Source organism: Lutra lutra, chromosome 1 (genome assembly GCF_902655055.1).
Source record: "Lutra lutra chromosome 1, mLutLut1.2, whole genome shotgun sequence".
In the NCBI taxonomy this organism is placed as follows: Eukaryota; Metazoa; Chordata; class Mammalia; order Carnivora; family Mustelidae; genus Lutra; species Lutra lutra.
Genome location: NC_062278.1, coordinates 83,685,640 through 83,711,471, shown reverse-complemented (window position 1 = coordinate 83,711,471; position 25,832 = coordinate 83,685,640). Strand labels below are relative to the sequence as shown.

The 25,832-nt window shown below is 39.4% G+C and overlaps 1 protein-coding gene across 7 annotated transcripts in view; it reads left to right on the top strand.

The window, feature by feature from the left end:
- The window catches only part of VEPH1 (ventricular zone expressed PH domain containing 1), a 254,978-nt gene that overhangs the window by 117,768 nt on the left and 111,378 nt on the right, over positions 1–25,832 (top strand). For 6 of the 7 annotated variants that reach the window (XR_007127157.1, XM_047728863.1, XM_047728859.1 and 3 more), the window contains exons 7-9: positions 706–926; positions 23,380–23,589; positions 24,419–24,816. Coding sequence is in view for 6 of the 7 variants with exons in the window: in XM_047728863.1 (XP_047584819.1) it covers positions 706–926; positions 23,380–23,589; positions 24,419–24,816 (829 nt within the window). In the remaining variant the exon portion in view is untranslated. The remainder of the gene's footprint in view (positions 1–705; positions 927–23,379; positions 23,590–24,418; positions 24,817–25,832) is intronic. The other variant, XM_047728862.1, reaches the window with a different exon arrangement.

Genomic DNA, 25,832 nt, shown 5'->3' with positions numbered 1-25,832 from the left:
TCCATCACCACACATATTTACCTTTTTTTGGGGGGGGGGGTAAATGAGAACATTTAAGTTCTACTCTCTTAGCATATTTTAATTATACAATACAGTGTATCAACTATAGTCACCATGTTATACATGATCTTATTCAACTTATAGCTAAAAGTAAGCTTGCACCCTTTGAACAACCTTTCCCTATTTCTCCCACCTACCCCAGTCCCTTCAGGGTTCTCTCAGTTAAAGTTCAGCTTTTTGTTTGTTTGTTTGTTTGTTTGTTTCTGCATGTAGATGATACCACATGGTATTTGTCCTTTTCCATGTGGCTTATTTTACTTAGCATAATGCTCTCTAGGTTCATCCATGTTGTTGTAAATGGCAGGATTTCCTTCTTTTTTTATGACATGATTATGGATAAATAGTATTCCATTGTGTATATATACTACATTTTCCTTTGTCCATTGATGCTTTTATGGACACATTGGTGGTTTCCATGTCCTGGCTATTATGAATAAATAATGCTACTATGAACATGGGAGTGCAGAAATCTCTTTGGGATAATGATTTTGTTTCCTTTGGGTAAATACCTAGAAGTGGGATTGCTAGCCATATGATAGTTATATTTTTTCATTTCTTGAGGAACCTCCATACTATTTTCCATTGTAACTGTACCAGTTTATGTTCCCACCAACAGTGCACACTGTTTTTCATTGTTTTTGGCAGGAGAGAGCCAGGAGCTGCCTGCCTTTCCTGGTGAGTCAGTTGGCCAACATGGAACATTCGTTTCATCATATTCTCCTGCTGGAGATTAAGAGTATCACTGATGCTTTCTCCTCCATCCTGGGCCCTCAGAGCAGAGATATCTTCCGTATGAGCAACAGCTTCACCACGATTGCCAGGCTCCTTACCCAACAACTGGAAACAGCCAAGGCCAAAAGCAGCAGGTGAGCAAGAGCTCCTGTGTACATCAGGGACATGTCATAAACCCATGGAGGTATAGCACAGACAGTAGGCACTCAACCTCCCAAAGAAAACCAAACCCACTATCTCAATGCAGAATAGCTTCTGAGTAAATTATAGCATTTGCCAGAAATTTTTCTAAATTTGTGAAAACCAGAGTGAAACAAAAAAAAATTTCTAAAAAGTGCACAAAATGTGACAAAGGAATAAGAATATAGTACAAATAATGCTTATATCACTCATTTAGTCAAGAAGTACTTAGCAATTGTTTGCTCTTACCAGGAATTCTGCTAGAAGCTAGACATATATAGAGAGATAAAACATATTCCTTGTACCCATAGATCTCACTGTCTAGTAGAGGAAATAAATATTTAAGTGGTAACTAGAGAATAGTGGGAAGGTCATGCTTAATCAAGATGTGGTCATGGAGTCTGGGGACACAACGATAGGGATATCTACTTCTGCATGGAATGAAGAGAAATAGAAAACTTAGGTCAGGGAAGGCTTCCCAGAAGAGATGATATTTTGAGCCAAGTCCTAAAAGATGACCAGATTGCACCAGGCTGTCTTTTGGGCTTTCTAGAAACAGAAGTCATTTTATATAGGTAGGGTTTGTGTTAGGAGAGTAACATTAGGTAAGGCAAATGAAGTGGTAGGCAGAGACTGCAGGATGGTGGGCTTGAGACTTTCCTAAGGAGTTTGAATTTTACTCTGTAGGCTAAGAAGAATCATTGTGGGGTTTTATACATGGCAAGATATTATCAGAATCCATGTTTCAGGAATCCACTGATTCCAATGAAGAGAATGTCTCAGGGAGAGGTGGACTGAAGTCAAGTCCAGTGAGGGAAGGACAGAAGAGTGTCCATGGGAAATTATTGAAAATTGTGATGAATGAACCGCCAGTGATATGGGTGTAAAGAAAACAGAATTCCTGGGGTTGAAGAGAGAGAATAGATACAATGCATCAAACTGGCCAAAGTTTGTGGAAAAATTTTGGAAAAAAATAAAGATTATGTAAGATTAAAGGAGGTGTTGTATTTTATTTTGCTATATTTTGAATAGGGAAGCACTTGGAAAGTTGTATAACCCTTAGAAATTAAAAAACAGTTTCCAACATGTACTCTTATTTAATCCTCATGACTGCTCCACAAGGTAAGAAAAGCAGATATCATTATTCCTATTTTACAAAAGAAAAAAAACTTCTATTTTTGAGGCGAGAGGTGTTAAATGTCTTCCCAAGGTTAAACAGTGACTAGGTGATAGAGGACAGACTCAGACCTTATCTTCACACCATGGACTGGAGGGTATTCGGTTCTAGAGCAGGGCCAGGGCTCATTGGAGACCAATGTCAAATTTTGTGAGTTTTGGGGATATCAAACGATGCATACCATTTCCAGTGTGAATTAAGGATTCCAAAAACATAAGAAGTGAGTATTTAATCATCAGGGTCACTTTATGTCCACTTTGGCACAGTCTTGTGGTTCCAAGAGACATAAGACACCATCCCTTCCCTCAAAGGATTCACAGTCAGGTATGCGACGGGATTTTGGTAGAAGTGTGTACAACGGGCTGTGGAGCATGAGAGATGTACTGACTAACAGCCAGGAAATTATAGAACGTTTTAGAGAGAAGGTGAAATTTAATTTCATTCCATCTTTATTGAGCAGCTTCATGGGCCAGGCATTTCTCTAGGTACTAGATGAAGTTGCACAGGATGAATGAGAGTTCTTCAGAAAAGGGTAGAAAGAATATTTTAAATACAGGGAACAGCATGGGCAAAGTTAGAGGTTTAAGAGTGTGTGACCCAAACTAAGGGAAAGCCATTGATTCATTGTGGTTGGAGCAAGTACATCAGAGCAGGGTGGGAGAGTAAGCTGAAATGTCAGGTGAAACAGGTTATTAGAAGCTTTTACATGCTGTGTCAAGAAGCGAGGCGTTCATCCCTTCAGCAATATGGAGGCTTAGAAAGGTTTTAATCCAGAGAATGATCACAGCTCCTAACAGAGTAATTATCAGATAGGCACTTGATAAATGTCTCTTCCCTGTAGGACCAGGGAAATGAGGAAGCGGCTAAAGCTGTGGAGCACTGAATGGATTTGGCTGGAGCAGCAAGATGGCAAGAGAGTGACCAGGATGGGATCATTGGAACCTTAATAAACAGGCTCTTTCAGCTGTGAGGGGAGCCTGAACTAAAGTGGTAGTGGAGGACCTAAGAAGGCAGGGAGTATCATTATAATGGGGAGAGCAGAATTATGAGGAACTGATTACCAACAAGAGGTAGGGCGAGGAGAAGGGGAAGATTATGGATAAAGCCCAGAGATACATAGTTTGAGGGACTGCATACTCATGGAAGATGATGCTAACAACCACGAAAAGAGGAGCAGGAGGGAAGCCCAAATGGAAGGATCTCTTAGTCCACTCTACACAGAGAGTATTATCTGACCAATAGGGTCATCAAAGTCAGCAATAGCTATTCATCCATAGAAGACTGCTTTCTTGTAAGTGCCCTTTTGCCCTCAATGCCATAGTTTTGATCTGTTGTTGGCTGGTTCAATATATAAATGCCTACAAACCAGGGTTTCTAATCTTGGCACTATTGAAATTTAGGCTCATTAATCCTTGGTTATGGGGTTTCCTGTGCCTTACATAATATTTGCCAGTATCCCTGGACTCTACCCAGTAGATGCTGGTAGGAGTCCTCCCCCTCAGCTGTGGCAACCAAAAACGTATCCAGACATTGCTAAGTGTCTCCTGAGAGACAAAAATTGCTTACACTTGAGAACTGCTCTTATATACATATTCTATTCAAAAATAGTATTTTTACAGACCCATGACTGGCCTGGCAACAGCCTAAACACAGCGGTATCCAAGAAATCCAAGGCCAGCATCATGAAGGGGTGATTTGTCATTTGTATGCAAGCACAAAGTCACTGTTGGCCAATTTTCATGGTGATGTGGTTTTAGAAATTTGGTTTAGATCCTGGAGACATTTGAATTCTCCGCATAGCCAGCCTGCTTATTTCTTCTTCCAATGATGAGCGACGTGTGTATCAGATGTGAAAGCTTAGGCACGCCTTCTGGCCAGTGTGCTATACGCTCTCTGTTGCCTCTGCAAATTCAAAGTTGCAAGAAGCTAGTTGGCATCTTCAAGAGCATATATGTGAAAAATATTGACATAAAGGAAAAACATGTTACACAAGGGTGTTACCTTGGGCATTCTAACAAAAAAAATTGATCCTTAATAAGTAAGCCCAACCCAGTTAGCAATAAAAAATTTCCCCATGAAAAGAAGATTTTAAGATACACACACACACACGCATATATGTAGCAGATTGTAATCTGCTAATGTAATATATACATTAGATTTTACTATTAAAATATGAATCTGTAGGTATGAGAATGCATTTAAGTTTCTCCTCCTTTTATTATTTTTCTGGGGGAAAAACACACAGAGAGAAATTAAATGCAAAGAAATAAAAATGTCACCACTTATCCCATGTACCACCACCACCACCATCCCCACTACCTCTACTTTTCTCGATTCAAAATACTCACTTTGCCAGTGTTCAACACTCACTGTCAGTCTCCTTCGAATTGATTGTAATTATTCAGTGGGAACCTCAAAACGCTGGTGTGGACAGCCAGCCTTTTATATTAGCTGCTCATCCTCTATGGGATGGTTGCTAAGGCTTCTCTCCCAACATCTTTTTCCTGAATAGCTTTCACTGTGACCACTTAGCTTTAGTAATTTTAATCTGTGTCCCCAAAGAAGAAGGGTCTACACTTTTGTCTCAAGCACCCAGCAAAGTGTGATCCTTACAGTTAAAGGAGAAATGAAGAAGTGAAGAGAGTTTGAAAGAAAATAAAAGATGATAGTATTCAAAACAGATGTCATCTAATTTACAAATCTGACACATAGCCCAGCAGGCCAGATTTTAGACTTCAGGCCAAAAATCAAGATAATCAGAAGAAAAACAATTAGCATCCTAGGAAGAATGAAAAACTGAAGCAGACAGGAGCCTTCTTTGTGCCAAGTCATTCTGAATTAATTGGGTGAGTTTTATTAGATGCACTAGGTAACACACTTGCATTTTCTTATTTGCATGTTTTAGAGAGAACGTTTATACCTAAACAATAAACCAACAGGAGCTAAACAACAGGAGAGCCAAACAAAGCATTTAAATTTTGAAACTAATTCTGGGGAAGCAAAGAGAGGTAACAGCAATTACGGATTAAAAAGGAAAGTAACAAGATAAGAGAAAGGATCTAAACCTTTCAGAATCTTGGGAGCCCTAGGTAGCCTTCAGGGCAGCCACTAGCCATTGAACCTTATGCCAGCCAGGACCCAGGGGATGCGTAGGAGAGTGTGAGCTCCTGGCAACTGTGTGCTGGCCGAGTATTCAGGTGGTCATTGGACTAGAAGACACCTTTGCCCAGTGCATGTGGTTCCAGGGAGACTGCTCTAATCAGGCACCAACAGATTTGGGGAGAGTTTGTCACAAATGTCTTAGTAGGTGGTTAGGCTCAGGCACCAGTTGGGGATGGAAACTTGGAGGGATGGAAATTATGAAAAGAAACAGGGGTTGGCAGGGGGTCAATAGGCAAATTGAGAAAAGACAGGATGAAAGGATGGCAGTGGGAAAAGACCTAGGGAAAGTAGAGGACAAGGAGGAAGGGCACCTGCACACAGCCCCAAATCCCTGGCCTGGGTGGGGTGTGTGTGTGTGTGTGTGTGTGTGTGTCAAGGGATTTACAATTCCCTCCAATCCAGTTTTCAAACCCTAGCCAAAGCCTTCAAGTTGTGGGGGAAAAAGAGCTGCTTGTAAGAAAAGTTTTAACGTGAAGCATGTGGCTAAAGCTTTCCCAGACCTCTGGCTTGGTTCAGTGGGTGGTATGTTCTTTCCTTGTTTTGGTGGCAGTCGTGGTGAGATTTTGTGTTGATTCTTTGTTTTTAAGAATCAAGCCCAAGGGTTGGGGGGAGAGGGAATGAAAGGTAAATTATGGCCAAAACAAAATGGGTAAGTATAAATCTGATTTTGATATAAATAGAAAGAGATGACACAATGGAGGGAAGGCAAAAAAAAAAACAAAAAAAACACAACAGTGTGTCAGGGAGAATGAAGAGAAAACAGAATAAGGAGATGATGTCCATAAGGAATGACTCCAGTAAATCTATCCTTCTTGGTGTGTCCCCAGAGTTTTGGTTTATCCTAAATTTCATGCAATAAACATCGAAGAAATGGATTACAGGGGAAAACCAGGGATTTGAGTCGGCACGTGGCCTGAATGTGTAGCCAAGCAACATGGCCTGCAAAGACCCTTTTCAAAATGTGAGACCTTTTGCCACCTGTGTTCCAGAGTTCCCATCTTGATACCCTGGGGATCACTCAGAACCTACCCCCGGTGTACTACACAGTCCCTGAAGGCATTGCTCAAGAGGTTGAGAGTGGTGGCTTTTTATTGGGTCCACAACAGAAATCGCAGAGCGAGGGCCAGGTTCTTTCCAACTTTGCAAAAGAGGATGTTATCTGTAGGTCTGACCATGCCTTTAACTAGCTCCTACCACATGACAGATTTTGTGCTAAGGGCTTTCAACTATGTTATACTGTTTAATCCTCACAACCGCAAAGTCTTTGGGTATGTGTTAGGATGACAGAGGCTTCCCGTTCAAGTGTAATGGAGTGAATCTTGTGGGCAGGTGAAAATACAGGAGCGTTCTCCATCCAATCCTTACTCCCCTCTAGGTCCTTGGTAGTTCTTGCAGGGGCAATAGTGCAAATGCCCAGACATCAGCTCATAGAATTTCCTGCCATAGTCCAGTAGATCTCAAATGCCAGCATGGATGAGATTTACGGTGCTCACAGTACTTCATGGATAATTCAGAAAAATGTTAAAGGATTGTCAAGGGTGACTTTTGCCTATTCCTCCCTAAAGTGAATCTTCCCTAACCTTTATCATTATCTTCTAGAATGCCCACTTCCTCCCTCCTTTCCCTTTGAAGGTTTCCCTTCTCTAAGACTCCATTTTGGTACCACTTCCCCAGGAGGTGTTCCCTACCCATCCGTACCCACTCTGACCTTCTCTCCTCTGAGCCACTACAGTTCATACTGCCATTCCACACCCCTGCACCCACTGTCGTGCCCTGAAGTATTAGCTATCTTTCTGTGGGCCCCTCTAGTCTCCCCCCCCCCCCATAGTTGAGAGAGCTCTTATTCACAGCTTGTATTCTATAGAAGGAAAACAGAGTCTTAAAAACGCTTATAAGGAAAAAAAAAAAAAAAAAACGCTTATAAGAGTTCCTACATTTTTAGGCAAGACATGTTTTTACAAAGAGAAATTGATTCTTTGAGAGCAACTGTTGGCTCAGGGAATATGAGGAGGTTCAGGATCATAATTAAAAACATCTGATATTCTGGTCAGCATTGCCCCCTGCTTAGGAAAATCTGAATGTAATTTTGCCCCACCAGGGTAACCAGAGTTTTAATAAAAAAACAGTATATCTTTTCAATCTAGAGAGTTCTACACTGGCCATTGTCTAAAAAGTGAATTTTAACAGCTATTTGTGGCAGTAGCTGTGGCTGTTTTGCTCCATGCATAGGGAAGGAAGGGCTTTGGGGTTTTTCGCCCCTCTTCTCACCGACAAGATTAAGTCTGACATGTGGTACCATTTATGTTCCATGTGTTGTTCATTTACTCCACCATTTGTCCTTCCTTAAAGCAGCATTTATGGTGATGTGAAGGTCTGTAAAGGTATTTCAGGAATTCGTTTATCAGCAAGAGATGGAGGTGGGAGACATCATTATCAGCTTTGGAGACAATGAAGCAAGCCCAAGGAGGGTGAGGCCCCAGAGGGGCTGGCTCTGGAAGTGTGGACAAAGAGGTGGAGATGGGAGGCGGGGCAGCCCTGCTACGGAGTGGGAGCCTGCACAATTGCAGCTTAGGCAGGGGATACTGGCCTGTAACACAGAAATGTTTAAAAACAGAAGGCACACCAAAAAGGGAAAGAGCTTTTCATCAAGCTCCTAAGGCTTGGCTTCCTATTTCAAACAAGACAGGAAACACCAAAGCTTTAGCCTGAAGAAAAGGAAAAAGTGGACTTGTGGAAGAAGAGGTGGGAAGGACTTGACCCTCTGTAGCCTCTTACAGGAGAGGTAACCCTCTCCAGCTCCTTTTTGGGATCAACCAAAATTGAACTCTGAGTTTGCTATTCACATCCCATTTCCTGAGTTTTGAACACCTTTTCAGTTTTGGTTATAGGGGATGCCAAAATTCATTTTTCAGATCCCTGTGAAGGGTTTGTTCAATGATTATATGTCAACTCTGTTCTGGTGTCTACTCCAATAGGATGTTACTCAGAGATGTGAGGGTACAATGACTTCTGTTGGGGACTGCATTATCACCACTGCCATTATATGTATTATTTACCCCTGGGGTAGATTCAGATGCAACCTGAACCAAACAGCTTCAGAGAGGCAGTGCGAGAGCGATGTCTTATGGGTGTGCTCTGGAGAAAGATACTTCCGGCTGGGTTTACTTGTGGACCTTCAGTAAGTTCCTGAACTCCTCTGTGCCTAAGCTTCTCCATCTGTAAACGGAGATAGTTATAGGACTTGCCTCACTGGATTATGTAAGAAGTAATACGTGCAGCGAACTTGAACGGTGAGCGGCTCATTCATAGAAAGCCCTCACTAAGTATTAACTGTTAGCGTTAATACTCTGTTCCAAGTGGGCATTATCGTAGGTGCTTTCCCTTAGCATGTCCGTTATGCCAGAGCTACTGAAACCGTAGCTCATGAACCAACGCCAGTCTGCAAACTATTCCTTACTAACCTGTGACAAGGTTACTACAGAGTTTAGAACTTTTACAGCAATATGACCTTGGTGCAGTATCCAGTGCATGATCAGCGGGCTTATACTCTCTCTGCCTTTGCTTTCTTCCTTTTATTTCTCTGGTGATTTATTTTTATTGTATTTCACAAAAATATTGGTCTGTGACATCTGAAAATTAAATTATCAAACAGCTTGTTCTGTGCCACAGGGAGTTTGAGAATCATTGCTTTAGATCTTCAAGGCAGCTGAACCCAGGCAAACCTTGGAACTCTCTTCAGTTACTAATATTTTGCTCTCCAGACCTTCCTTTGGGACCTAAATAAAGAGCTTTAATACATGAGAGAGAGTGAACACACTTCAGCCATGACAGAGACCAACTATTGTGGGAAAAATAGCTCTTAATGGTATTCAGTTTTACCATGAGGCAAAAGGTGGACTTTGTATTAGGGTGAAGGCTGTTGGCTAGACTTGGCTATAGGCAAATGCTGAATTCTAGGTAGACAGTGTTTGAATCACAGCATTTTGTGTAGTGTTCTGTCCCCCGCTCAGTCAGTGGTGTGTTTTGACTGACTGTATCGCCCCGTTTCTAGGTAGCTATTCATTTCAACCAATTAAAAATGGGATAAGAGATCATATTTGTGGTGGAACCTCTGAGAGGTTGTATAAAAAAGGAATACTTAGTCATTTTCCTGTTCTTCCAGTGTAAAAAGCTGGCAAGTGACAGTGTCTCCACTTTTTTCCTCTGCAGGCCCCATGATTCCGTTTTCATGGTGGATGCCCTCACTTTAACCCCGTTACCCACTTACATCCCCAAGACAGTAATGTTAGCCTAGAAAAAGAGGAGCATGTTGTTTTTACAGTTCTTACTCTGATTCAAAGTGTTGTAATGACATCACTACTTCACATCTTTATGTTCCTTTATAGTTGACAAAGTGCTTTTGTAACTTGTGTCACATCCAGATGACAATGTGTTAGGACCCAGCAGCCTTCTGTTAAGGCTGGCCTGCCCACTCTAGTCTTGGGAATCCTGCCTAAAGACTTAGGGCACATCTGAACCTCCCACAATGGCCAAACTGACAAGGTACATTTACCTTAGAATCGATAAAGACCTCCAGCGGCTTGAGGAAGACAAAGCTATGAGGTGGGAACCACATACAGTTTACCACACACAAACTCCAAGTAATGCATGGGTTAAGTCTCACCTCGCTGCAGAATTAGTGAAACCCTTCTCAGCATTTTCAAGGGGAATGTCTAGATCCTGGTCTCCTTCAGATTCTGTTCTTTCATTGTCTGGGCCATTTGCTTCTCAAACTTTAATGTGCCAGTGGGGTACCCGGGGATTGTGTTAAAATGCAAATTCTGATTCAGTGGGTCTGGGGTGGCTCTTGAATTTCTGCCTCTCCACAACTTGCAAGGTGATACTGACACTGCTGGCCCTGTGAGCCCACTTTGAGGGCAGGGGCTCTGCACTTTTTGCTCATCCTTTTTCCATATTCCATTCTCTCTCCTGTGGGCTGAATGAAAAGTAAGCAATTGGCTGAGCATCTGTGTTAGAACAGTCACTTCCTCATATCAGGGCTTTCAATTTTTCTTCTAACTGCAAGGAATTCTCTGTCTACAATTGCTCAGAATTTATGCTGACTGTACAGAGTTGTTGTTGTTGTTGTTGTTGTTGTTGTTGTTGTTGTTTTTAACCAACTATTTCTACATCCCAGTAGCAAGGTTCACTATCCTTTTGTCCATACTCTTTAAGATGCTATGGGAGTAAGAGCATGGTATGGTCCCCCCAGCTGTGAGCAAGAGAAGCTCATCTTCCAGGTTTGGTGTCACCTACACAAGCCACCTTCTTTTCGTGTCACATGTCCACACAGCCTAGCAGCCACCCAGGGTTTTGCCATTTGACTTTTTCATGCCCATTCTGTGTGCGCTACGCTGTCAAATCCATCATATAATGCTTTCAACAATCTGATGGTACTCTATCATTAACCCCATTTTTATAGGACAAAAATGAGACTTAGATTTATAAAGGGATTTACCACATCAAAAATAAACAGGAGATTAGAGTCACAAACCTTCCCTGTAAGACTATGTTCAGTTCATTTCCCCACAACCATCTCTTTTTGAGAACCCTTTAAAAATATCTTGTGTGAATGAAATAAACCATAAAGTTACTTCATTTGAGGCAAAGTTGTGCCAGTGGAGTACAACTGTTATATGACTGGTCCCCATATAACCAGACATCTACTGGTCTCTGGTCTTACCCATGAAGCAGGTCAGAAGCAGACTAGAGTACCAAGACCCAGACTTATCATTGTCCTTTCCCGTAGTATTGGAGTGTGGCTGTTCCAGCACCATTTACTTCTTACAGTCCCAAAACAGAAGAGCGCTGTGGAGCTGGGGGATCCTCTGTCATTCTTATGATGACTGATGAGCCAAGAAATTGCTGAAGAGGAAGGAACACAACATCCTAAGAATTTAGGACTCCATTGTGGATTTGATCCATCATGTTTTCCTACTTCTCTTCTAACAAACTGAACTTTGCAGGAGTACATATTCTGGACATGGGATCATAAGCCAAGATCATCAAACTTTAACATTATTTTTCTTTGACCTAAGGAGCCAGGAGGAGAGGCTGCCAGTCTCTGCACCCCTGCCAGCTTCATAGTCTCATCTTTAGGCTTAGTGAGAGCAGTGAGCTAGCTGCCCAAGGGCTAATTTGTTTCCAAGGGGAGTCATGCTCACACCAGAGGGAGGTAATTTGGCCTCCCCCTGAGCATCCCTAGAGGTACTTTTAAAAACTTTACTTTGGCAAAAAGACCAGAAACTGTTCAGACTGGAAATCATCTGAGCCTCTTAAATGTGGCATTTTGAGTTAAAGCCAAGTTAATATTTAGGGGATTATAGAACTCTGACAAAGATTTCTGTAAAATTACCTCTGGAGTTAAAAGTGACAAATGGAAGAGAAATAACAACCCCTTGCATGAGCCCAACCCACTGGCCCCTACCTCCACCCCCAACAAGTAAACACACTCAGGACCCATGGCTCCATCCATGCTTTTGCATTTGTGAAGCATTTCCTTGCTCTCCAAGGAAAAAAGAGTTTATCTCCAGAAAAGGTTTTGGTCCTGAACAAATTCTCTCCTGTCTTTTTAGACCAAATTTAAAATCTAGGAGAAGTGAAGGAGCATGAATGTTTACTATAAACTCAAACTTCTGTCTACTGTTTCCTGACCTTCCAGCCTATTGGAACCAAAACATGTCCTAACTCCCTGCCAGCAAAATTCTGTAACAAGACCCAGGTGGTTCGATGACCAGTGACAAAAAGTTGTCTTTGGTCCATCTTGTGGCTCTGGCTGCCTTGGTGACTCTTCATGACCACCCCTGGCCCCTGACTTCTAAGTTAACGAAGCTCCAAATCATGAAAACAAGGAATATTGTGTATAAAAGAAAGTCTTTGTGGCAAGAATTCTACTTCTCAGTAATGCTCATCAACCTCATATATAGTGATCACTTCTCTGGCCCAGATATTTTATTGTCATTTCTTCACTCTTCCTATTTGGCCTTTTGCAAATCCCTCATTTTACTCTTACTCTTGCTCTCTGCTTCTCTACATTTGATATTTACCAAATGATACCACCCCACCCACTACCCCTTATAAGCCAGGAGAAGTGGCCAGTGCCTCATGGGCATCTAGTAGAACTCAGAAGGTTTGGGGGACCCAGAGGGTAGGCTGGTTTAGGAAACCAAGGTGATCTGTGTTCATTTAATCAACAAACACTTCAGGTACCTATGTGTGTCAAGCATTGTGCCAGATCCAAGGAAACAAAGATGATCAGTACAGGTCCCTGCCCACCAAGCAGCAGGGATTTACCCCAGACAGATTTAACAAATACAAGTACAGGATACCCAGTTGAACTTCAGATAAAGAACAAATAATTTTTTGGTATAATCATTTTAGTATAGTATTATACACTTTTAGTATATCCCACTAGGGGTATACTCACACCAAAAAAAATAGGTTGTTGATCTGAAATTCAAATTTTATTGGGTATCCTGTATTTTACCAGGCAACCCTACCCTAAAAATACCTACCTGACTTGCCCCTCTTGGGGTGAGTAAATGTATAGGGGTAACCCATAACCTCTCTCATGCCCAAAGTCCCCTCCGAGGGATGTTACAAGGCAATCTGAGAATGAAAGAAGGCATGCCCCCAACTACAAGAGGCCTGACAGCTGGCTTCATAGCCAACACCTGGTAACTAGAGACAGGGGCAGAGAAAGGGAGCTGACTGTCCTCTCCTAAAGTCTGTTGCCATGGCGCTCTCCAGGGGATGTTAATTCCCTCCAGGATATGGAATATTGGTCTGCCTGTGTCCAGACCACTGATGTGTTCTCTACATATTAACATAAGACAGACAAGGCTGATGAAGTTTCCAAAGGAATAATAATAATAATAATAATATCAGTTAATAATAACAGTCATACTAATAAAATCCAATGTCTTTTGAGCAGTGTGTTATCTGTTAGGAAAACTGCTTCATTCTGTTATTTCATCTTTGCAACAACATTATGAGTTAAATACAGTTGTTTTCCCTATTATATAGATAGGGAAATTGATATAAAAAAGTACACAAAATCAAATGAAGATCTCTCTAAGTAAAAAAAATATATATATATAGATAGATAGATAGATAGATAGATAGATAGATATTTTAAAGCCAGAAACTGATCCAATAAAATTATCCAGGAACATTTAATATAATCACATGAAATTCAAAGTTTTTTGGAAGAAAATGCTGTTAGCTGTTGTTACAACCCAGAGCTTTATGTAGAAAGAAAAAAAAATTGTGAGTTCGTGAGAAATTCTTCCTCTAGTAAGTTGTATGTTTTTAGATTTTAAAATTTGCATAATGCTCAATATCTAATGTATGCATATTGTGTGTACTTTATACCTTAAAAAATCATTAAGTTTTAATAATCCCAGCTATGGAAATTTCTGAAATAAAGTTCAAAAACTTGAAGTGAGTAATATTCTATTATAAATATATACACATCACTTCTCTATCACTCTTCTACAGATGGATACTTGGGCTGCTTCTATAATATGTTTATTATAAATAATGCTGTAATAAACATAGGGGGGCATGTATCTTTGAATCCATGTTTTCTTTTTTTTTTTTTTAAGATTTTATTTATTTATTTGACAGACAGAGATCACAAGTAGGCTGAGAGGCAGGCAGAGAGAGAGAGGAGGAAGCAGGCTCCCCGCTGAGCAGAGGGCCCGATGCGGGGCTCAATCCCAGGACCCCGGGACCATGACCTGAGCTGAAGGCAGAGGCTTTAACCCACTGAGCCACCCAGGTGCCCCTGAATCCATGTTTTCTTACCTTTGGGTAAATACCCAGTAGTAGAATTACTAGATCACATGGCATTTCTGTTTTTAACTTTTTGAGAAACCTCCAAACCCCAAAAAAACTATGTTTTCCATAGTGGCTGTACCAGTTTGCTTTCCTACAACAGTACAAAAGAATTCCTCTTCCTCTACATTTTTACCAACACTTGTTGTTTTGGGGTATTGAATTTAGCCATACTGATAGGTGTTAAGTGATAGCTCATTGTGGTTTTGATTTGCATTTCCCTGATAATGAGAGATGTTGAGCATCTTTTCATGTGTCTGTTGACCATCTGGATGTCTTCTTTGGAGAAATGTCTGTTCATGTCTTCTGCCCATTTTTAAATTGGATTATTTGTTTGGTGTTGAGTTGTATAAGTTCTTTATATATTTTGGATACTAACCCTTTACTGGATATGTCATTTGCAAATATCTTCTCCCATTCAGCAGGTTGCCTTTTAGTTTTATTGATTGTTTCCTTGACTGTACAGAAGCTTTTTATTTTGATGTAGTCCCAATAGTTTATGTTTGTTTTTGTTTTCCTTGTCTCAGGGGACCCATCTAGAAAAATGTTGCTATGTCAGATGGCAGAGAAAATCCTACCTGTGTTCTCTTCTAGGGCTTCTATGATTCTAGGTCTCATTTTAAGTCTTTAATCTATTTTGAGTTAATTGTGCATGATGTGAGAAATTGGTCCAGTTTCATTCTTTTGCATGTGGCTATCCAGTTTGTTCAAGAGACTTTCCTATTGCATCTTCTTGTCTCCTTTGTCAAAGATTAATGGACCATATAATCGTGGGTTTCCTTTTGGGCTCTATTCTGTTCCTTTGATCTATGTGTCTATTTTTGTGTCAGTACCATACTCTTTTGATTACTATAGATTTGTTGTATATCTTGAAAACTAGGATTGTGATACCTCCAGTTTGGTTCTTTTTCAAGATTACTTCAGTTGCTCCAAGTCTTTTGTGGTTCCATACCAGTTTCAGGATTATTTGTTCTAGTTCTGAGAAAAATGCTATTGATATTTGATAGGGATGGCATTAAATCTGTAGCTTGTTTTGGGAAGTATGGATATTTTAACAATATTTATTCTTCCAATCCATAAATATGAGATATCTTTCCATTTATTTTTGTCATCTTCAATTTCCTTCATCAGTGCTTCATAGTTTTCAGAGTACAGGTCTTTCACCTTCTTGGTTAAGTTTATTCCTACATATTTTATTGTTTTGGTGCAATTGTAAATAGGATTTTTAAAAAAATTCTATTTCTTCTACTTCATTATTGTTGTATAGAAATGCAACTGATTCCTGTATATTGATTTTGTATCCTTCAAATTTACTGAATTTATTTATCAGTTCTAGTAGGGTTTGTTATAGGGGTATTTTTTTTTTTTTTTTGGTGGCATTGTTAGACTTTTTAATATATAGTATCATGTCATCGACAAATAGTGAATGCTTTACTTCTTCCTTATCAATTTGGATGTCTTTTATTTCTTTTTCTTGTCTGATTGCTGTGGCTGGAACTTCCAATATTATATTGAATAAAAGTGATGAGAGTTGACTATCCTTGTCTTATTCCTGATGTTAGGGAAAAAGTTCTCAGTGTTTTACCATGGAGTGTGATGTTTGCTGTTTTTTCATATATGGCCTTTATTATATTGAGGTATGTTCCCTCTAAACCTACTTTGTGGGAGGTTTTAATGATGAATAGATGTTATTCTTTGTCAAATGTCTTTTCTGCAGCTATTCAAATGATCATATAGTTTTTATTCTTTCTCTTGATTATGTGTGTATCACATTGATTGATTTATGAATATCGAACTACTCTTGCATCCCATGAATAAATCCCACTTGATTGTGATGCATGATTTTATTAATGTATTGTTGGATTCAGTTTCCTAGTATTCTGGTGAGGATTTTTGCATTTATATTCATCTGAGATATTGACCTCTTTTTTTTTTTTTTGTAGTGTATTTATCTGGTTTTGGTATCAGGATAATGCTAGCCTCATAGAATGAATTTGGAAACTTTCCTTCCTCTTCTGCTTTTTTTTAAAAAATATTTTGAGAAGAATAAGTATTAACTCTTCTTTAAATGTTTGGTAGAATTACCTTTGAAGCTCTCTGCACTCTGGACTCTTATTTGTTGAGAGTTCTTTGATTACTGATTCAATTTCATTACTAATATTTGGTCTCTTCACATTTTCTATTTCTTCCTGGGTCAGTTTTAGAAGGCTTTATGTTACTAGGAATTTATCCTCCCCCCCCCCCCAGGTTGTCCTATTTGTTGACATAAAGTTTTCATAATATACTCTTATAATCCTTTGTATTTCTGTGCTGTCAGTTGTTATTTCTCCTCTTTATTTCTAAATGTTAGAGTTTGTTTGATCTCTCTCTCTCTCTCTCTCTCTTTATGACTCTGGTTAAAGGTTTATTTATTTTGTTTTTCTTTTTAAAGAACTGGGGCCTGGTTTGATTGATCTGTTCCACTCCTTTTTGTTTTGTTTTGTTTTAGTTTATATTTCATTTGTTTCTGCTCTAATCTTTATCATTTCCTTCCTTTTACTGGCTTTGGGTTTTGTTTTTCCTTCTTTTTCTAGCTCCTTTAGGTGTAAGATCAGATTGTTCATTTGAGATTTTCCTTGCTTCTTGAGGTAGGTCTTTATTGCTATGGAACCACTTTTCTTGCATCTTAAGGGTTTTGGACTGTTGTGTTTTCATTTTCTTCTCTGTATATATATATATTTTTTATTTCCTTGTTGAATTCTGGGTTGACCCATTCATTGTTTAGGAGCACGTTATTTAACCTCCATGTATTTGTGTTCTTTCCAGATTTTTCTTATTGTTGATTTCTAGTTTCACAGTGTTGTGGTCAGAAAAGATGCGTGGAATGACTTCAGTCCTTTTTAATTTGTTGAGGCTTCTTTTGTGGCCTAATATGTGAATTATTCTGGAGAATGTTCCCTGTGCCCTTGAAAAGAATGTGCATTCTGCTGCTCTAGGATGGAATGTTCTGAATATATCTGTTAGATCCCTCTGATCCAATGTGTCATTCAAAGTCACTGCTTTCTTGTGGATTTTCTTTTGGATGACCTGTTCATTGATGTGCATAGAGTTTTAAAATCACATACATACATACATACATACTACAATAATGATTGTATTTTTAAAATATTTTATTTATTTATTTGACACACACAGAGAGATCACAAGTAGGCAGAGAAGCAGGCAGAGAGAGAGGGGAAACAGGCACCTTGCTGAGCAGAAAGCCTGATGCGGGGCTGGATCCCAGGACACTGAGATCATGACCTGAGCCGAAGGCAGAGGCTTAACCCACTGAGCCACCCAGGCGTCCCCAATAATGATTGTATTATTATCAGTGACATATTTATATTTGTTATTGGCTGCTTTTTTGTATTTGGGTGCTCCCACATTGGATGCATATTTACAGCTGTTATTTACAACTGTTATATCTTCTTCTTGTATTGTTCCCTTTATGATTATATAGTGTGTTTCTTTGCCTCTTGTTACAGTCTTTGTTTTAAAGTCTATTTTATGTAAGTATTGCTACTCCGGCTTTCTTTCAACTTCTATTTGCATGATGACTGATTTTCCATCCCTTCATATTCAATCTGTAGATGTGTCTTTAGGTGTGAAATAAGTCTTGTAGGCAACATTTGGATGGGTCTTGTTGCTTTATCCACTCTATCACTCTATGTCTTTTGATTGGGGTGCTTAGTCCATTTATATTCAAAGTAAATATTGATAGGAATTTATTTGTTACCATTTTGTTGTTTGTTTTTTGGTTGTTTTTGCAGTTTTTCTCTGTTCCTTTCTTCTCTTGCTCTTCTCTCTCATGGCTTGCTGATTTTCTTTAGTAATACACTTGGATTCCTTGCCTTTTTTGTTGTTATTGCGTACCTATTACTGGTTTTTGATTTGTGGGTACCATTAGGTCTGTGTATAATATCTTATGCATATAATGGTCTATATTAAATTGATGACCCTGTAAATCTGAACCAGTTTTTACTTCTTTATCCCCACATGTGGGGATGACACATTTTATATCCTTTTATTTTTTGAGTTGCTTGACTGATTTTTATAGATAAGATGAATTTTACTGCTTTTGTGCTTCCTACTTTTCTTACACCTACTTATGTCTTTTCTTTCCACTCAAAGAGTCCCCTTTAACATTTCTTGTCAGACTGATTTAGTGGTCAGTTTTACTTTTGTAAAAACTCTTAACCCCCCCCCCCTTTTTTTCCCAGCAGTTTTTTTTTCTTTTTTCTTTAAATTAACATATAATGTATTATTTGCCCCAGGGGTATAAGTCTGTGAATCATCAGGCTTGCATATTTCATAGCACTCACCATAGCACATACCCTCCCCACTGTCCATAACCCAGCCACCCTATCTCTACCCCCCACCTCCCAGCAACCCTCAGTTTGTGTCATGAGTTTATATCTCCTTCTTCTATTCTGAACAATAGGTTTGGTGGATAGAGTATTCTTAATTAGAGGGTTTTTTCTTTCAACACTTTGAATATATTATGCCACTCTCTTCTAGTCTTCCAAGTTTCTGCTGAAAAATCAGCTGATAACCTTATAGAGACTCCCTCGTATGTAACATTTTCTTTCCCCTTGCTGTTTTGAAAATTCTCTCTTTATCACTACTTTTTGCCACTTGAGTTACTAAGTGTCTTTGTGTGGAACTCCTTGGGTTGATTTTGTTGGGAGTTCTCTGTGCCTATTTGTTCCAGATTTCTGTTTCCTTCCCCAGACTGGGAAAATTTCAGCTATTATTTCCTCAAATAAAATTTCTTCCCCCTTTCTCTCTTTTCTCCTTCTGGTATCCCTATATTTAAATGTAATTATGCTTGATGGTGTTGCAGAGTTCTTTAAGTCGTTGTCGTCGTCTTATTATTATTATTATTATTATTATTATTATTATTATTTCTTCTCTCTCCTCTTCAGCTTGATTGCTTTCTATTACTCTGTATTCTGGGTTGCTGATCTGTTCTTCTGCTTCTTCTAGTCTACTATTTATTCTCTGTAGTGTATTTTTACTTTCAGTTATTGAGTTCTTCATCTCTGATTAGATCTTTCTTATGTTTTCTATCTCTTTGTTAAGGGTTTCACTGAGGTCATCTATTCTTTTCTTTCTTTATGAGCATTACTTTCAGTTCTCCAACAGGCATATTACTCACCTCTATTTCATTTAGCTCTCTTTCTATGATTTTGTCCTGGTCTTCATTGGGAACATATTCCCCTGTCTCCTCCTTTTGTCTAACTCTTTGTGCTCCTTTTTAAATTTTTTTTTTTTAAGATTTCTTTATTTGATGGGGGAAGGGGCAGAGTGAGAGAATCTTTCAAGCAGACTCCAGCTAAGCATGGACCCCCAACATAGGGCTTAATCCCATGACCCTGTGAGATCTTGACCTAAGCCAAAACCAAGAGTTGGACACTTAACTGACTGAGCCACTCGGGTGCTCCTGTTTGTGCTCTTTCTATGTGTTAGGAAAGTCATCTGCATTTCCTGATCTTGAAAGTAGTGGCCTTATGAAGAAGAGGTCCTGTAGTGCCCTGCAGTGCAATGTGACTTCTTCACCAGAATGTTACTTCATGGGTGTCTCCTATGTGTGTTGAATGTGCCCCACTGCTTTGGCTAAGCCACTTTTGCTTTCAGCCCCATCTCTCTTTGCCTATTGTGGACAGTGTTTGGTACCTGTGTTGTTATTGGGTTAGTTTGGGTCTGCCCTGTTCTTGAGATGAGTCAGACCAGGAATTTGCCAGAGATGCGGTAGAACTGATTAGCAATGTGCTTTCCTATGTTGTCCCTTGAGAAGGTTTATTGGTAGTTAGTGCCTGCATTCAGACCAGATGCCTGCCCCTAACCCATTGGGGGTGGTTTTGCAGGAGAATGTGGGGGTGGAACTTACAGTGTTAACATGCTTCATGCAGGAGTGTTGTGGGAATGGACCTTGAATTGCTTTAGAAAACTGCAGCAGGACTAAAGGGGTCATGTCTACGGGAGAACACAGGGGTGGGACATGCTGCCAGCAAATTAGGTGAGTGTGGTCGTGCTGCGCTGGTTCCCACATGTGTTCATGTGTGTAGGCTGGGGAGCCCGAGAGGGAAATTGTGTTTGTCAGTTCCTTTGTCCCTGGAGAAGTCTCTTAAAGATGTCTGCTCCTCCAGCACATTCTCTGAAATTAGTAAATAAATCTTCCCAGGTACCCCAAACGTTTTTCAAATTGCTACTTCTAGGCTGTATCTCTACAGAGCTGTTTGTTGTGCTGTCTCTCTCTCTTTTTTTTTTAAGATTTTACTTATTTATTTGACAGAGATCACAAATAGGCAGAGAGGCAGGCAGAGAGAGAGGAGGAAGCAGGCTCCCTGCCGAGCAGAGAGCCCAACGCGGGGCTCGATCCAGGCCCCTGGGATCATGACCTGAGCCGAAGGCAGAGGCTTTAACCCACTGAGCCACCCAGGCACCCCTGTTGTGCTGTCTCTTTAAGGGCAGGGAATTGGTTTCCTCTTGCCCTCTGGCTCTCCCAGAGTGTAGCCTGCTGATTTTAAACCCCTATCATAAGAACTCACAGAATTAGTCCCCTGTGGTTTCCAAAACCAAATGTTATGGGGATTCATCTTACTTGTGTGGGTTTCCCAGCTCGGGGTGCTTGTTGTGAGGGTCTGTTCCTCCTCTTCATGCCCATGGTTTCCCTTCCTCCTTGGACAGTCCCATGGATCCATTTAGCCTCCACCATGTCTCTACCCTTTCTACCCTCTTCAGTGTGGACTTTTCTCTACATTTAGCTGTCGAGATTCTGTTCTGCCAATCTTAAGGTCATTTTTTGGGTTATTTACGTTGATGTGGGTGTTATCTAGCTGTATCCTTGGGACAAGGTGAGCTTAGGATCTTCCTACTCCATCATCTTCCCCAGAAGTCCCATTGGATCTTTTAAAAATAACCTTAATAATCATCATGGTTTGTAAAATAACACCCAGTGATAGTACTATCTTTGTTTCATTTGTAACAGGAGTAAAAGTTCAATTTTTAGAATCATCTGGCTGGAAGATGTCAAAAGCTCCCATCTGTTGTGGGCAGCCAGTATCATATATATCATAAAGGAAAACATGCTCATGATTAGCCTTTATTCCCATGTACTGATTCTTAAAATCTACTCATGTATATTTCAATGAAGCATGATATAGATAATAAATTTTGCATTATGTATGTAAAACTATAGGAAGCCTATAAAAATTATATAAATATGTATTTAAGTTTTCTCAGCAATATTTTATTAGACAATAAACAATATCCTGGTTACTTAAGTGATGATCTACTTGCTTTCCCAGTGGAACCAATTACATCTGTTCCTGGGCTGGACTAATGGGAATTTTAAAAACTGAAGGCCCCAAAACTATGAACCCTCCCATAAAACCAGTACTTCTCTCTGGGCCAGCCAGGAAAGCTGCCAACCAACATTTCCCAGTGCCCACCACACACATGGCCCCAGAATGGGTGAAGTGTATTTGGAAAAAACTGTTACCAGCACTTTCATGTTGATTTTCCCTAAAAAGCAGTGCCATTAGAAAAACCAGAATTGTATTTTCTCACTCTCACCTATGTACTATGCCAGGTTTACCTTGGTCCTTAGGGGGAAATAGCCATATATTTGAAAAAGCCAGGATTGTTTTGTATGTTTGAGGCCATTTTCATTAACCTCTAAGAAAAAGTAGTAAAGAGAGCCATCCAGGTAATTACACACAGACAAACCAACAGAATTATTAAGCCACCTTGATGAATGGATTTCTAGGGATTATTAACCCTTATATTTAAAAAGAAAGAATAATAATCTCATATTGATAGTGATTGTTTAATAAAAAATTGGAATGCCTGGGTAGCTCAGTCAGTTAAGCATCTGCCTTTAGCTCAGGTCATGATCCTAGGGTCCTGGGATTGAGGCCCAATAGAAAGGTTTTTCTTATTTCATAATATAAAAGAATCACACTGATTGCCATAAAATTAACAACACCATGAGTTTATACAGTCCATTTGAAATGTTCCATCAATTTCAGCACAAACAAATCACCCCTTAAAATTTTTCTAAAAATTATCTGGCATTAATTTCATGTGAAAGCCATGCTTTTGTAGAACTGGATAAAAATAGGGTAGATAACCATACAAACTGCTTTTTATTCTCTGAATTCTTAAAAAACTCCTTCTAACTTGAAGTTGGCACACACACACCAATGTTTATACAATTCTAGCAGAAGTAGCTATAGAAACAATTTCAAAGACCTATGTCCATTATTCACCTGAATATGGTGTTTCAACTATACTCAAATAAAAAAAAAATTTTTTTTTTAAAGAGAAGGAAGTTTAGCACACAGATCAATTCGCTATTGGCTGCAACAAAGAGCCCTAGAGTGTGAGTATCAGTGCAGGCAAGATTGAGCAAAGGGTTCAGATCATACCTAGAGTGATCTGTAATGTTACGGCTAATCAGAAGCTGAAGAGGATCTGTGTGGTTGCATAAAAAAAGTCTCCCACCTACACCGCTCCCACTAGCAGGCCACACATCTGTCAGTTCATGATGGTTGTATAATGCAAGGACTTGCAAATGGCCCCATAATGGTTGTAGGCCATCACAATAAGTAGGATGACCTCAGCAGCTCCAAAGAAATGTTCCCCAAAGATTTAAATCATACACCCATTGATTGAATGGTCTTTTATAGAATAAATCTATAATTGGTTCGGGCGTATTTATAGAGGAATAGCAGGCATCCATAAAGAAGAGATGGGCTAGAAAAAGGTACATGGGAGACCCCAGTGATGGGCTGGCAGAGATGGTGACTATTATGAGCACATTTCCTACCACAGAAACAATGTATATGACAGAAACTGGAACAAATATAATTTTCTTTAAAAAAAAAATGGGGACAACAAGGTCAGTGTGTAGAGCATGTGGCTTTTTATCTTGGGGTTATGAGTTCAAGCCCCATGTTGGGTGTAGAGATTACTTAAAAACAAAATCTTAAAAAAAATATATCCTATGTCCATTGTAGTTACTCAATAAACATTTGCTAAATGACTAATCAAAAATTCCTCTGGTAAATTTTTCCATTTTGAATAAGAAGTAGTTAAATAGAGAGTAATACTGTCTTGAGGGTATATGTGACCATCATTTAATGCAATGGTTTTTATTCCTTTAGGAAAAAACCAACCACTGAGGTTGAAATCCCTGAGAAGCTGGAAAAAATCAAACTCACTTTGGCTGAAAATGAAGACCATGAAAAGCTGCAAGTTAAAATACAGGCTTTTGAAGACAAAATAAATGCTGAGAACAATACTCCCAGCTCTATCAGAAGATACAGTTTGGGCCAATTTTCTAAGGAAGAAAGAAAGGACATTAGATTTAACAGGTATAAGCTTTGCTTGGCTGGTTTTTTAAAGTATGCACTTCATGTTTGCTAGAAATTATGTTATCACACTGTTATGGGGTGGTTTTTAAATATCTCTCACCTATAGCACCCAAAGTCCCATCTTTTCATGAATGAAATGGTGTTCACCATGCTTCCATTATCCAAAGAAGCTTACTTTATTTTTTATTATTTTTAAAAGGAGAATACAGATGGAAAACAAATCTATGGCTTATTTTTAAAAAATACTTTAAATATAGATGTGCTATATATATCTTTTAAAGATTTTATTTATTTATTTATTTATCAGAGAACAAGAGAGAGCACAAACAGGCAGAGAAGCAGGCAAAGGGAAAAGGAAAAGCAGGCTTAACACTGAGCAGGGAGTATGATGTGGGGATCGATCCCAACACCCTGGGATCATGACCTGAACCAACGACAGACACTTAGACTGAGCCACCCAGGCACCCCTATAGATGTGCTATTTTGAGAATGACTGTCAAAAGCCTCTCTTGTTTTCTGATGAAAAAGCAGAAGCAAAAGTAGGGGAAAAAGATTATAAGTATGTAAGTCTACTATTTTCCAGTTAGTTTTGCCATGAAATTGACTTTTTAAATGTCTGTTTTTGGAGGTGGCCTGTATCTTCAAGGATTTGGCTTACTAGGTAACTTGTTGCTGATCTATATTTTTATCAAATCTGTTAATAGCATCAATTCTCAGTTTCACACTCTAGAGGAAGTCATTTTTCCCAACTGTTATTATCCTTTCTTTTCTTCTCAGTGAGTTCTAGCTTGGCTTCTTTACCTGTCTTGGCTTTTTGTTTGTATTTCAGGTCAAAGAGTTTGGCTTTGCACACTGCACTAATGAAGAACGAGAGTTCAGATGATGAGGAAGTTGTAGAGAGTGAAAATAAGCCAACCAGCTTCTTTCTTTCAGAAACAGACCCACTTCGCCAAGGAAATGATAAGTTGCCCTTTAAGGCAAACTCTGACAGATCACAGCTGGGAAATTCTTCAGTTTCACACCCAAGTATTATGCATACAGAATCAGAGAATTTGCCAGAAACAGTTAAAGAAAACTGTCAGGGAGAAACTCCAGAAACAATTGCAAGTCCTGTAGAATACCAAGATAAGCTCTACTTGCACTTAAAGGAAAACTTCAGTAAAGTAAAAGCATATGCTGTGGAAATCGGAAAGAAGATTCCAATCCCCGATCAGTGTACCATTGAAGGTATGTGCTCTGAACACCCTAAATGTGAGAAATTTCAGACACCCATTGGGGAGGGGAGAAAGTCTTAAATCATAAAAATTACCATACCCTGCGTTTTTTTTGCAAAACAGATAGTTTGAAAACACCCTCACAATATTTTAATTGCTTTCCCCCCCAATAAGGTCAATCATCTTTTTTATTTCTATTTGAATCTATTAGGTGCACTTAAGTTCACCGACTCCAATTTTTTTCAAACCTCAAAATATATTGTTTCTGGTTCTCTGTCCCTAGTGTTTAGGAAACTCCTGGAAGGGTCCGTGTTCACTAAAATAGGCTCTGGGGTAGGGGTCCAGTCAGAGACATCTTCCCAACCACGTAAGCATGCAAGGAAGCCAGACACAGCAAGGAACTCCAAGAGCTTTTTCTCCCAATCATTCAGCAGCATGTATGAAGCAGCTACTATGTGCCAGGTACTATGCTAAAAATTCAGCTTTGTGTGGGATTTGGCTGTGACCCAAAGAGACACAATCCCTGTCCTCTTGGAGAAAAATCATAGTCAGGAGATGATATCTGTCAGGAACCAGCAAGAGTGTGAGCTAGTCAGAAAACAGAGAACAAAGAAAAAGATGTCAGGAAACGGGACTTCCCTCGGGTGCACAATTTAAGGAGGTGCCAAAAAACCTCAGTAACATTTTAAGCAAAGACAGGATCAGTATGTCTTGCCAAACATACTGGAGCAGAGGCAAAAGGATCAAGAGGTAATATTGATCATGTTTCCATTTATAATTTTGATCTCTTGTTTCATCATGAACTTTTTGCATTCATTTTCATTTTTTTAAAAATATTATTTGTTTTGACTACTAAATTTTCTCATACTTCTTAAGTTTTTGTGCCCTGTTCCTGGAAGAGATGATAGGTTTGAGGCACAGATACTAAAATGGAAGAGTGCCCAGGGCAAGCTCATCTTTCTGGTAGTGGGTTGAACAGATTTGGATGTTTTGAAGACACTGTCAGCTAATTAGAGTTTTCTCACAGTC